Source organism: Chaetodon trifascialis, chromosome 7, assembly GCF_039877785.1.
Source record: "Chaetodon trifascialis isolate fChaTrf1 chromosome 7, fChaTrf1.hap1, whole genome shotgun sequence".
NCBI classification, from domain to species: domain Eukaryota; kingdom Metazoa; phylum Chordata; class Actinopteri; order Chaetodontiformes; family Chaetodontidae; genus Chaetodon; species Chaetodon trifascialis.
In genome coordinates this window covers 14942104-14955547 of record NC_092062.1, presented here as the reverse complement: position 1 = coordinate 14955547, position 13444 = coordinate 14942104, and the positions used below count along the sequence as shown (strand labels likewise).

Below are 13444 nucleotides of genomic sequence, written 5' to 3'. Positions count from 1 at the left end.
GTTGTTTGGACGGGTTGTAGCGTGGCTCCGCCGTGACGTCAGCACGGCGTGACGTACGCAGACGGAGGTAAACGGCTGGGAGAGTGTCTCTCTGGACACACACACACACACACACACACACACACACACACACACACACACACACACACAGCGGGGGACGTGTGTAGGAAACAAAAATGCACTTCCTTTCATGGATGGAAACATGTTTTAAAAACCATTAACTCACAGTTATCTTAACACCACAACATCGCTTAAGATCACCTTGACAAAATTTTGGTAAAGTCAAATAATTAATGGGTGAACTAAATCTTAAAAGCAGCTATTTACCTGCCTTTTACTGTATGTTGTAAGTAAACACATTGGAAATGCCCATCAGATGTTGGATTGATGTAGGTTGTATGAAATAATATCAGTCAACGCTGCTCTGAAAATGATGGCGCTCTCATCTTGGTGACTAAACATACTACTTTATGGAAACCTCTGCAAAGGGGAAGCAAAAACTAACAAGGCTATAGCACATGTGTCAACAGCTTCTCTAAAAGAAGCAATAAGAGGTAATATAGGTTCCTGGAACACTGAAGAAACTAGTAAATGAGTACATTTTGATAAAATACAGTATGTAATAGCTCGGGTATACCAAATCATGCCATTTCTACATACACGTGGCAGCGTTTAGTTTATTAAATAAAATCCAGCGAATATTTTGCCTTCCCACACTGTTTGCACTGTACTTACTTTATACGTGAGATAAACTTGCGCTGCCACTTCAGCATCAGCTGATTAAGTGAATTTTTAACTGGAGGCATGTCTCCCTCTCGTGTCCAAGAATGGTTATGACAGGTTGACAAAAACAACGGTTATCTTCGAGGCAGCTCCTTCTCTCTCTCATAAATATGGCAAATGTGCCTTAAATAGATATGAAGGGTCTTTTTTGGTGGTGCAATGTCAGAAAAGCCCGATTTTATCCCAAAAAAAAGAAAGAAAAAAGAAAAATTGCAGGAAGGCTGAATATTTTTATAGGCATCAAATATACAACAGTGATATACAGCAGTCAAAAAAAAATGGAAGGATTTGGAAAAATACAGTTCTGTTAAGGCAGTGCTTTCCAACACGTTTGGCTTGTGACCCATGAAAATGAAGCCAAATCTACTGGCCATTCCTTTTCACCTGCTGCATATGCTTTGACCAATTCAGCTAAAGATGTGACATTATCTAATCAACCTTTAAATTAACAGTATTTTTGTTGTAGCTGAAATATCTGTTCCCCTGTGCGGTTTATCACCTCCAGACCCCTGTGATTCATGAGGCCTCTTGAGGGTACCCTGAAACCCAGGTTGGAAACCACTGCTGTAAGGCATGGGCTGTCAACATGTGTAATGTGTCGCAATATAATATTGACAGAGCTTTCCTTTGGTAGAAGGCTTTTACATGGCTTCGTCATGGCTCCACCTTTAACATTTTGAATACTAACACGCTTTCATGCAAACAGGAACAAGATGAAGTCAATAACAGCTTTAAAGTGAAAAGATCCTCATGTATCACAACCCTTTACTTTTTGGGCAAATGTCAATTCCAGACACTCACGGTAACAAAGTGAGAAATGGTAACAAAATGAGACACGCTATCAGAACCAAACCAAACCAAACTGGAAACACATTTTTTAAGACGGAGGGGAAAATGGCTGATGCCGCTCATCCACTGCTCCGTCAGAATTGCCTGAAAATGAGCTTTTACTTATAATCAGTTGTGTTAACAGATTCCAGATTATCACTTACATAATGATGACAGAGGAAATAACTTTTTAAACCTTAACAATAGACTTTACACATTAATTTGGTTCACATTTATTAAAATTAATAGGATTTAGTCATTTTAACACACTTCTTTCACCTATGAAGTGAAAGAGAAACTTCAGCTGCATATAGGTGTCATATACCCTGTGATGGCAGGGCAATACTCTGTCCACATGTTTTATCCACATATATGACGATATCTAACCAAGTGTCTGGAATAACTCCAAAGACGAGTACAACGATGGGGACACAGAAGCACACATGGAGTCTCCTGACATTTGGATGCAGCCTTAAACTCGGTGGAGTAAAACAGTCTGTAGAAGGTCTGTGGCAGTTTACAGAGCGGAGGTAGAACATCATCTGACTCCCGCCTTCATGTCTGATGTTTTCTGATTTCTCTTCCAAACTGGAGGGATCTGTGTCACAAAGAAAAGAATGACAGTCAGGGTGTGATTTTAACCAGTCTTTAACCTGAAATACTGAAATAAAATTATGTACTGTCATCAATATTAGCAATTTTGGGTGAGGAGTGGCCTTCGTACACACACGACCAGAGAGGGAAGACTTGTATTTCACTAGATGAGGTGCAATAGTAAAGAAATACACAGACATCATATTAACCATCTCAGGAAAAGCAAAAAAAATGGTGAGAGGCCAATGTATGTCTGTGCATATATACATATATGTTTGTATTACTAGTGGGGGTATTGAAGGCTCTAGATGTCGTCCCAGAAAGGACAGCAGTCGTCTCCATATCAGCCCACTGCCCAAGAACATGAAGCCTGTTACCAGCCAGAAAATACGAGGGTCCTGGTGATAAACAAGTGAACACATGAATATACGTGAGTATAAACATACAAAAGGTACAATATGCAAATAATGACTTATTTCAAATAAACCAAACAACTTTTTTGGACTGTAGAGGTAAGACAACTCTTCAGCAAGAAGCGGTCTCACCTCTTCGAAGGACGACGTCAAATTCATCCCGAAGGCCACTCCAATCAGACCAAATAAGGTGAGGGAGAAGGAACCCATCGTCAGCTGCAGGTTCAGGCGCATCATCACGTTACGATGGCTGGAACGAAACAGACAGCACATGCAGCTTTCAAGAGGACATACAATACGTCTTCCATGGATCACGGTTTCACAAAAACTACACACAATATGAGTTACAATATTATTAAAACTGATTCAAACAAAATCCTGTAAAAGGCAAGGAAACATACAAAACATGACAGCTTTTATAAACAGACATTTTGAACAGTCAAAATTATAATCTGACAAACACACACATACTGTATGTATACATGCAGTGTACCCTGTGTGTATGTGTGTACCTGTCCAGATTGATAAAGACGACACTCTCAGAGTCGTCTATCAGCCCTTTCAGCTCTCTCGCCTTGTTTGCCAGCTCCTCAGCCTGTATGGAGCAGTTCACACTCATATGAACACTTAACATCACTGGGTAGTGGAAAATGTCAATGTAAAGTTACTTATCAGGATTCAATTATTTTAATTATTTCACATTAATGAGGAAAAGTGGAACATTTTATACCTGCTAGTTAGATAAGTAGTATTACCTGCATATAGTAATTCTCCAGTAACAGCTCCATCTCCTCAGCATGGTCAATACCCAAACTGCTCTCCTCACTACAAACACAGACAGACAGACAGACAGACAGACAGACAGACAGACAGACAGACAGACAGACAGACAGACAGACAGACAGACAGACATATAGCATGGAACTGATCTATATCTTTAAATGTAAAACTTTTTGTTGTCACAAAGTATCAATCCTGCTTGGGAGGATTTCACACTGCAAAGTGTGATGCATAACAGAGCCTAAGCCCTAATCCCAACCAATCCACTGAGGACATGGTACAGACAAACACTTCGACACACTGGGGATCAACCCAGTCTTCTCATTTTTCATCTTTTACTGCAGCCACTGACTGGAGCTTTAAAGGAGCTTTTAAGACAACTGTGTTTAGCATTCATGTGAGTGTATGTGAGTGCACGTGTAACATACAAAACTCTTGGATCTGTCCACTTGGTCAGACAGAGTTCTTCAATGATCTCGTCCTCATCCAAAATCTTGAGCAAGGAATCCTTAAAAACTTTAATGTCCGTCTCCAACTCTGACAAGCTGTTGGAGGCACAAAAGAGGGAAACTGAGAGACAGACAAGACGTGATAATTGAAGCTTTATATACCTAGAGATGAAGAACCAGAGATGCAGACCCAGTTCTTGATTATCATAATACAGCAAAGCACTGCAATGCTGATGCTATCTTTTCTTATTCATAAAAGATTTTACAAGTAATGTCAGTGTATATGTTAGTGTACTTTACCTCTTGCTGTTCTGCAGCAGTATATGTAGTTTACTTCTATCAGCAGAAAGGATTTTGGGATCTACAAGGGATTCCAATGTGTCCAGTATTACAGGTTCGACATCATTCAGCCGAGCATGTAGATTGTTTACCTATTGACACGGACACATTAAGACATGAAGACACACACTTCACCTTGATTCACAACAGAGGCAGGTTAGACTCTTAAATGGACAGCGTCTCTCTAATCTGTCTCACCCTGTGCTGCAGTATGGCCTCTAGTGCTCTGAACTCAAAGGGCAGAGAGTGGGTCTGTGCTGCCAGCTGAGAGGCCAGGTCCAGAACCAACCAACGCTCCAATCCAAGACCACGAAAATCCAACACCATCAGGCACTGCGGGGTCACGATGGCTTTCAAAGACTGTGGAGAAACAGAGGGACAGGGGAGTGGGGAGGTTAGCTGCTTTAGAAAGCACTGAAACGTGCACTCTGCCCCCATTGGATTCTTATATTTAACATCTTCATCAAAAGTTCATGCAAGGTTTTGTACACAAAGAACTATGAGTGGATGACTGGAGTCCTGACAGTCGACTCTGATCTGTCAATATTTGCAGGGAGAGCTGACCAATGTAAAACTCTTGTAGTGATATCAAGCCTGCTGAAGTACAGTTGTCTGTTCAAAACCCAAAACAGCACACCGATCTGCTCAGTGATCATTTTCCTGCATCCTGGGTCTCACACTCTTTGACTGAAGCTTGTCAGCGTGTCAGTGTTCACAGACAGATACTCCCCAAGACGCAGAAAGCTTCCAATACTTCAGGTAACGTACCAGCACTGTGCATAACATCAACTACAGAACCAGAGAAACATGAGGCATGCTGTTAGAAAGAGCAAAGTGTGGGAATAAGAGCAGGAACAGGCAACAGGTATATCAGGTTACTTGTTATTAATCACAGTCCTGCTGAGGTGTTTATTTGTTTGTCTCTCTGGTGCTCAAGAAAGGTTTTGTTTTTCCAATTTTCAACAGAAGTATAGTTTCTACGGCTTCTATCTTTGTCAGGAAATACATATGATATGTATTCTGAGCGTTTACATCAAAGTTAGTAAGTTCCTAAAGAACAAAAAGATGCAAAATCTCACCTCAAAATCTCATACTGCTTAAAAATGTAATGAAAGTATAAGTCAGAAGGGACAGGAAGAGAAACAAAGACAAAAACACACAAAAAGATTCATTTTAGAGAGTTAACTTACTAAAGGTTTACCTATTTATCATACACAAATGTATTTTTTTAGTGCTGTCAAAAATATCGCAAACGCAATTTTTTTTTATCGTAAGATTAACGCTCTTTGTGACCTAGTGAACTTGTAGTTTTTTATAAGCTGTGGCCACTGCTAGTAATGTTAGAAAAACTACAGGATCCAATTGTAAACAAGAAACAAAACAATAGGCACGCCCCAAGCACGTGTTTGGTCTTGTCTGCTCGCTAGCTGTAAAAAAAGTAGGCTAGCGGTTTGTGTGGATGTCAAGCGCGAAATGCCAAAATGGATGCGAACAAGATTCTGAATGGAAAGTTTAGTTTCAAAAAGTTGCCAGATGGGTCGACTGACAAGACCAAAGTTATCTGTGTGTATTTTTGGTGTGAACTAAATTATCATCGTAGCACATCCAGTCTGAAATTACGGAAGCCCTGAAAGGTCATGGATCAACATATTTTTTATACTTTGCATTATGTTGATCCATGGCCTTTTAGGGCTTCCGTATAAAATACCACTTGATGGCCAAACACACGGCTAATGTGAATTCTCTACCGCCTCCTTGTCAAAACCAGGTGAAAATGGATGGCTTTCGACAGAGGCATATGGATGCTTGTATGTTCAAAGAAACTTAAGAAAGGAAAGTTTAAGCCGTGGTTTTACTGCACGACAGGCTGAGTCCTAGTTTACAATGATGTGCACTTAACTTTATCTTGTATCACCCTGTTTTGATCCCTTAGAAAGGGTTGTTGAAGGGGCTTTTTTTGTAACGAAGTTTTTTTTTTTGTCATCTGTTTATTGACAGTGTTAAATTGTGTGAGATTTGATTCACTCAAATGTGAATGACTGCTCAAAGTGAGAATGTTAGTGTGAAATATAGCACGACACGCTGTTGTTTTCAATAAAAAACATTTTCACAAAACAAGCCTATCCACATTTCCATGGCGATGAGTATTAACATGATAATCCAAGGGACATTTAGAATAGATAAAAATGTGAGATTAATTTGCGATAAATTTAGTATGACATTCGTGAGATTAGTCGCGATTAAATATTTTAATCGATTGACAGCACTTTTTTTTTTTTTTTTAACTTGTTTACTTAGATCTTATATTTTATCATTTCCAAGAAGATCATTTGAAAGCTTTTCTCTAACTGCAGGATGGCTGTGAAGCTGCTCTGCCTCTGCCTGCTGCTGGGGTTGTTGTGTCCCAGCTGGGCCGAACAGCAAACATGCCTCACATCTGCCTCAAACTGTGACGAGTGCATCCAGTCGGGCCCCCAGTGTGCCTGGTGCACCGCCCCCTACTCTGACATCCGTTGTCACACCTTGAAGGGGCTGCAGCATGCAGGCTGTCCTAAAGATTATGTGTATAACCCTCAGGGCGGGGTGCAGGTTCTCAAGAATGACAGCAGGTCAGTGTCCTGGTTTAAAGATCTGCTATCAAATTATTAACATGTGGCTAGCCTGTCAGATAAAACACACCTCATATCTTATAAATCACAAACAGGAAGTGCAACACAGCCATGCATCAAATTACTCCAAACTGACACTGCTGCTAGATTAAAGTGTCATTATTTGGTCTAGACTGCTGTGACTTCTAAGGTACTGATCTTCTTGCTGGCGACTCTTCAACTTCTGCAGCAGCGAGCCAGAGAATGCAAAGGCAATGTTCCTCCAGCCGCAGGAGCTCACACTCCATCTGAGGCCGGGTGTGAGCCAGTCCTTCCCTCTCATGATCACCATGCCTACAGACCACCAGCCTATCACAGAGCTGACTATGGACACCGGCCCTGTGCCAGCGGGAGTCAATATCACAATCAGTAGCGTCACAGATGGAAACCCCCTGCTCATACAGGTCAGCAACATTAAGACGGATGTATTGTACAGGACATTGGGAAATAAAAGTTATTAGAATAATAAACTGCTTTATCTAGGTGAACGTTGAGGCTGCCCGGTGTCCCAGTCAGAGTGACGACTCGAGCCAGATGCAGAACAGGACTGGGCCCTGGTCTGTCCACATCACACCCAGAGGCTTTTCACTGAGTGCAAAGTTGGAGCTAACGCTGGCATGTGAGCACATCTTCAGAACCATAGTACAGCCAACATGCGATCAAAAGGCTGAGTAGCTGAAAATTGGACAATGAGATAAAATAAGTTCCATGAAGACGAAGAGAATGAAACAGTCAGGCTAAGTAAAAAGCAAAAATTTGTCTCTATAATGTGAAAATAAAACTTGTTTCCCCAGGCCAGTGTGACTGCATGGCAGAACGTGAGGAAAACAGCCTTAGCTGCAGTGGCCACGGGGCTCTGGTGTGTGGCCACTGTGAGTGCTATCATTCTTACGCTGGACAACAGTGCCAGAGGGAGGCAGATTCATTGTTTTCGACAAATGAATATGCCTGTCGTTCAGGCCCGAATGCACCTGTGTGCAGCGGTAGAGGGAAGTGCGTGGAGGACTCCTGTGAGTGTGACAAACGAGAAAATCCAAACGAAAAGTACAGCGGACAATTCTGCGAGTGCAGCAACTTTGACTGTCCGCACCACAACAACAGGTACAGTATGTGAGGACTAAGAGGCACTTTCTGCTCAAGAACACCGTCTAAGCTTTGACTTCTACTTAATTACAGAAACAGATTTAAAAGTTTTATCCAACAGGATATGCGGAGGTCATGGGAGGTGCGAGTGTGGAGTCTGCGTCTGTGATCCAGACTGGACGGATGAAGACTGCAGCTGCTCCACGGACACTGCTCCCTGTATGGCAATAAACGGGCAGGTGTGTAACGGCAGAGGGAGGTGCATGTGTGGAACATGTGTATGTGAAACACAATTCAAAGGCCCAACCTGTGAGATCTGCCCTGATTGTCCGGGCACATGTCAGCAGCACGTGGAGTGTGTGGAGTGTCGGGCATTTGGGACAGGAAGGAAGAAGGACAGGTGAGTCCATGGTAGCTTTTTCTTCAAAATAAACATTTGTTTTAATTTTTTCATTTCCAGTGGAAATATTACATACCCTGAAGTGACCCACGTTCTCTCACTCATCATCAGGTGTGACCAAGAGTGTGGCTACCTCACCGTGACGATGGTGGAGACCATGCATGATTTGCTTGGAGAACTAGGAGTAACTCCTGCTTTCTGTAAAATGCCGAACTACGATCGCAGTTGCTTGATACACTACACCTTCACCAGCATGTCCTCCAGAGGACAATCGCGTGTGGTGCGCGATAAACATTGTTCTCACTAAGTCCAGCTTTTTCCCTGACTTTCATGTCACTAATGTTCCCAGTCTGCTTCATGCATTGAGTTTTAGTCCACTCGATATTCACTTACAATACTTTCTTAAACCCCTACAGGGTCTTATAATTCTACAGCTCATTATTCTATCTTATTATTTTATGTCATCCTCTTGGCATCATGTCTCATTTACCAACAGGTTGAAATTATCTGGTTGAAAATGGAGCTGTAATGAGTGCTGCAACACATGGAGAAGCTTTCTGAGTGTTATGCAGAACTATTAGGTGGCCATGAAGGAAAAGCTGTTGTTATTATTAATGGTTTGGTTTAGACTTATGGTCACAAAATGTTTCCAAATCAACAGTCAGATTAAAGATGAGGCAGATTTGACTGACAACAGACAACCACAAAGTGTCCTCATAAGAGAGAAAGAGAGAGCATACCTCCATTCGTATGATAATGCAGTTGTTTCTAGCAGTGAGGCTGGTGCTGTGCTGGAAGCGAAGGTCTCGGGCCTGAAGACTGAGCTCCTGGCACAGCTCGGTTTTCTTCTTTTCTGCAAGGGAAAAAAAAATCACACCGGTAAGAGGAGCAGAGGCAGAGGACATCATAGACACCATCCTATTTCACAGACTTTTGACCTCATGTGTAACAGGACACTAAAAGCTTTTTCCAACACTTACCAAATGATGTCACATTTCCTTCTTGGTCAAACTTCATCTGTGAAAGAAAAAAACAAGAAACCGTGACTCTGCCTCTAGCAATCACTCAAACTAACAACACTTTTAATGTATTTCAACACATAAAATGTTGGACCGCAGATTGATAGATGTGTGATAAGACATGTGGGAAACCTTGGTTAAATCTATCTGATCAAGTCAAAGTCTGCATCGGTTTCTCCAAAAGCATCTCGCCATTAAGTACATTTGACTTGGATTTCATTGTAGTCACTGCTGTTCAGTAGCCACTGAAATGCTTTTGGCTGACCTTGGTGCTTCTCTTACCACTACAAAAGCTGGAGGCACACTGGAAACTGTGGCGTCTGTCCCTCTGCTGCGGGTAAAGCACACTGTTCAAAGAAAAGACCAAGTTAAACCACATGTAAAGGAAAATATTTCACTCATGACGCTGGACAATTCCAACTATAGAGTTTAAAGCTTTTCCTTCTTTTGGCTGCAGCAATAAAGAGCATTCACATATGCCGGTACCAGTATATCTGTGATATACGGTGCTCTATAATTGTTGGGAAAGCAACAGTGTTGTTTAAGTGGCTTGATTCTCATCCTTGCAGATCACCATGATGTTAAAAGGCAAATCAGCTTCATATTTGTGGATTTTCAGTGACACTAGGTTTAGCAGAAGCATACAAACCCTGTATGTGGCTACAAAAAATGGCAAATTAACTGTCTGGTGAAGAAACAACCAGGAAATGAAAATAAACTGCTGCATATCTGACCTGCAAAATGAGATTCATCATCACCCTGCCAAGCCTCTTTTTCAACATACCTCTATCAGGGTTCAGCTTTGTTTCATTGTATGTACAGAACATAAAGCAGCAAGCAAGACACTGTTACAGTCAGTAGAAACAAGCATGCGGATGTCTTAATCACCAGTTTCACACGACTGATTCAATAACAAATGTTCACAAGTGTCAGTCAAAAACAACTTATCTAAGTCAGTAATACTGAATTTATGATACCAAGACTGATACCAATATTTGATAACACACTGGCATCTGTCTACAGCTAATTCTCAATACTTATCCTCAAGAAATATATTCCAGTACCAGTATATCTGTGATAAGCTAACATCTCTTGATAACACTGGCCTACCAGTTTATCAGACTAGCTATAATGTCGTGAAATATGGAAAACATATGATGGACTGCAATCAACTACTGTTCAGTTATCAACAAATAAAAGACTGTTAAAAGTGGACAATGTAAAAGCAGCATACATTAAAAAACCCAAAGAAATCTGCATTCTGCTGTAAAAAGGGATTCTTTTCAAAGCAGCTGTTGTCAGGATGCATGCTGACTGTCTCTCAGTCTTACCAGGCCACGCCGCAGCTCCTTGCAGCAGGTTCTCCTTTCTCTCTGCAGCAGGCTGCGATCTTCTGTGCTGACATCTGGACACAGGCAGTGTTTGGCTGCAGAGCGCTTGTGAACCGACATCACTGTAGCTCCTGCTGCACAGTCCCGGCTTTCTATTCCCAAGCGGCACAGTGTACTTCAGTGGGTAGAGCGCTGTACGAGCAGTGCAAATGATGAGGGTTCGAGTCCCACCCACTCTTGAGGAAAAAGGACTAACAGAAGTGAGAAGGCGCTTTGAAGAAAAGCTCCCACCACCTGGCGGATACATCCTAGTGCAGCTCATACAGCCATTCAGCAGCACTCTGTGAAGTTTCATCCCTACACGACCACGACACACAGCCATCATACAGACGGCCATACCGAGTTTAAAGGGCTGACATCCACCACTGCTGCAGACAAGAGATCATAAAACATACGAGAGCTGAGAATGGTGGTGGAAAAAAGGGCGGCGAGCTTTGGCTTCCATTTGAGCAGAACGAAGGGAGTACAGGAGTGGAATAAAAAGGTGAAAATGTGTAGAATCCTTCAGTCCTTCAGTGGTCCCTTGGTGCCCTCACGTTTGGTGAGTTTGTTTGCTAGAGCACAGTCCAGATCCGCAGGTACGACATGAATAACAACACATAAATAACATTTAGAGTATGACCACTTATTGGTTAACGTAGCCTACTGTAATGCTCATCACGTGTCGCCTTAGCTCAACTACCTGCTAACTTTCTTCACAATGTTTACAAGAGTGCTGTGTAGCTCTGCATGTTATGCTAGTTATGTTAGCCGCTAGTTATCAGGGACAGCTTGTGCTCTCAGTAATTATCCATTAAAAATTCGTCGTGACAGTAAACGAGAACACAAGTAACACAAATTAGCTACCTGTTGCTAGCTACACACTCTCCTGAATCAACACGTTAGTCTGTTTTTTAGTCCGAAAACAGGTTGCTAAAGTACAGGTTAGCACGATGGAAGAAACTCGCAAACAGGAGAACAGAGGCAAGTGCGCTACTCCTGACCATAATGCACCGCGGTGACAAGGACGGACCGCCAAAGATCGTCTCCAGTACAGATAACCGCTCTGACTGCAAAAGTTGACGGACATTTTTTTTTAGCACAGATGAGGTCGTGACCATAGACATGATGAACGTAGACGCCTCATTGACTGACGCTTCCTATTGGAACTGACGTCCAGCGCGGCCGCCATCTTGGATGGGTATCCCATGCGCCCCCAGTGCATTTATTTCTACAAAGGAAGGTGTATGTCCAACTACAGTAATCATAACTTTTTACCCGATTTTCACACAGTTTGGTTTGTTACAAATGGCAGAGGTGTAGTTATGACACAGGACGCTGTCACATATTAAAACACGTGCTTGATGCTGAAATACTTTGTTAAAGAGCAGAATACAGACATATGGTATGGCATATAATAAATGTATAAATTAATCAATTTTATATTTGAATAAAGAAACAGTTTGATTGTTCATTTGAATTTATTTCTCTCTCTCACTCACTCACTCACTCACTCACTCACTCACTCACTCACTCACTCACACACACAAAATCATGACCCTTCTGTACACACCAATAACACAAGAATTTCTTTATTTTTGTTTTTGTGCGCTGAGTATATTTAATGTAAAGTTAGGCACATGCACGCGTGCGCGCACACACAACACACACACACACACACACACACACACACAAACCAGACATCTCACATAACCTGTTGACATGCCTATTAAACTTTGAGTAAGTTTTTTTACTCAGTTGTGTTGGAATAAAACTTCACCAAAACAAACTGTCAAAACGAGGAAGGTTTTTTCTTTTTAGCCAACACATCATGTGTGTCGACTCGGCCCACAGTCCACTGCTGTTTTCAAACATACACACGTACACAAACACACACACCTTCTGGCCTGACATGTCTAAATTTAAACAACTGTTCACAGCTTTAGGATGACAAAGATTCCACAATAGCCTGGACTGAAACTGCTGATGTTTGTGATATACACTGATTTTAACACATTTACATACATACATACATACAAAGCTCCCATATATACCTGGTCAGTACATTTTTTTCCTTCTTTTTTTTTTTTAAGGCCTGGAAAAGTAACCTTTAAAATTCCAGGTCATTCCAGCGTCTTACACTACCCCGTTAAGCTTGCAACTGGGGCTGGGAAGCTAAATAAAATAAAATAAATAAATAAAATAGGGGCATAGTTGCTTTCTTTACGTTGACTTTGGTTGGCTCTGGTGCTATCAGAGACCCACCCAATATGGCGGCGATGCTGGATTACGCTCCAGCACGTAATGAGGCGTCTACGTATATTATGTCTATGGCTGCCACCGCTGTGCGTTGCCATGGATACAAAATGTAACGGTACACACATCACTCATGAGAAGCTCTCTTTTCTCGCTCTCTTGTCAGTGCTGTGCCATGTGGCTTCTGTTTTTACAATGTAATCACTTACCATTCAGATGAGTGACATGGCCAAGTGTGTCCACTTTATAATAAAGTCGTGTTTATTTCATGTTAGGATACATTAAAATCTGGAAGCTTTAAATTGTGAACTGTTCAATTTTTCAGAGATTTGTGGCGATGCACAGTATTATGCACATCTAAAAATACACATACACAATAAGGAAACTGAACTTAGTGTGTTTTGTGCTGATAATGGTTGTATTTCTTTCTTTCTTTCTTTCTTTCTTTCTTTCTTTCTTTCTTTCTTTCTTTCTTTCTTTCT

The 13444-nt window shown here is 41.6% G+C and overlaps 1 protein-coding gene across 1 annotated transcript; it reads right to left on the bottom strand.

Moving 5' to 3' along the window:
• Positions 1 to 995: 995 nt before the first annotated feature.
• Positions 996 to 11713, bottom strand: mrs2 (magnesium transporter MRS2). The gene is made up of 12 exons (XM_070967193.1): positions 10668 to 11713; positions 9619 to 9683; positions 9298 to 9334; positions 9058 to 9170; positions 4385 to 4546; positions 4148 to 4278; positions 3827 to 3943; positions 3374 to 3443; positions 3131 to 3213; positions 2751 to 2868; positions 2490 to 2603; positions 996 to 2209 (listed from the first exon to the last, which is right to left on the bottom strand). The coding sequence occupies exons 1-12, from the start codon at positions 11062 to 11064 to the stop codon at positions 2150 to 2152; spliced, it is 1467 nt and encodes a 488-aa protein (XP_070823294.1). The 5' UTR covers positions 11065 to 11713; the 3' UTR covers positions 996 to 2149.
• Between the last annotated feature and the right edge of the window lie 1731 nt (positions 11714 to 13444).

What these genes read in the sequence shown, in the direction of transcription:
- mrs2 (XM_070967193.1), bottom strand. Translation starts at nt 11,064, where the DNA reads ATGGCCGTCTGTATGATGGCTGTGTGTCGTGGTCGTGTAGGGATGAAA. An exon ending in TGGAGAATTACTATATGCAG is followed by an intron (nt 3,214 to 3,373) that starts GTAATACTACTT and finishes TGCTCCATACAG; the next exon opens with GCTGAGGAGCTGGCAAACAA. An exon ending in GTCTTTATCAATCTGGACAG is followed by an intron (nt 2,869 to 3,130) that starts GTACACACATAC and finishes GTTTCGTTCCAG; the next exon opens with CCATCGTAACGTGATGATGC.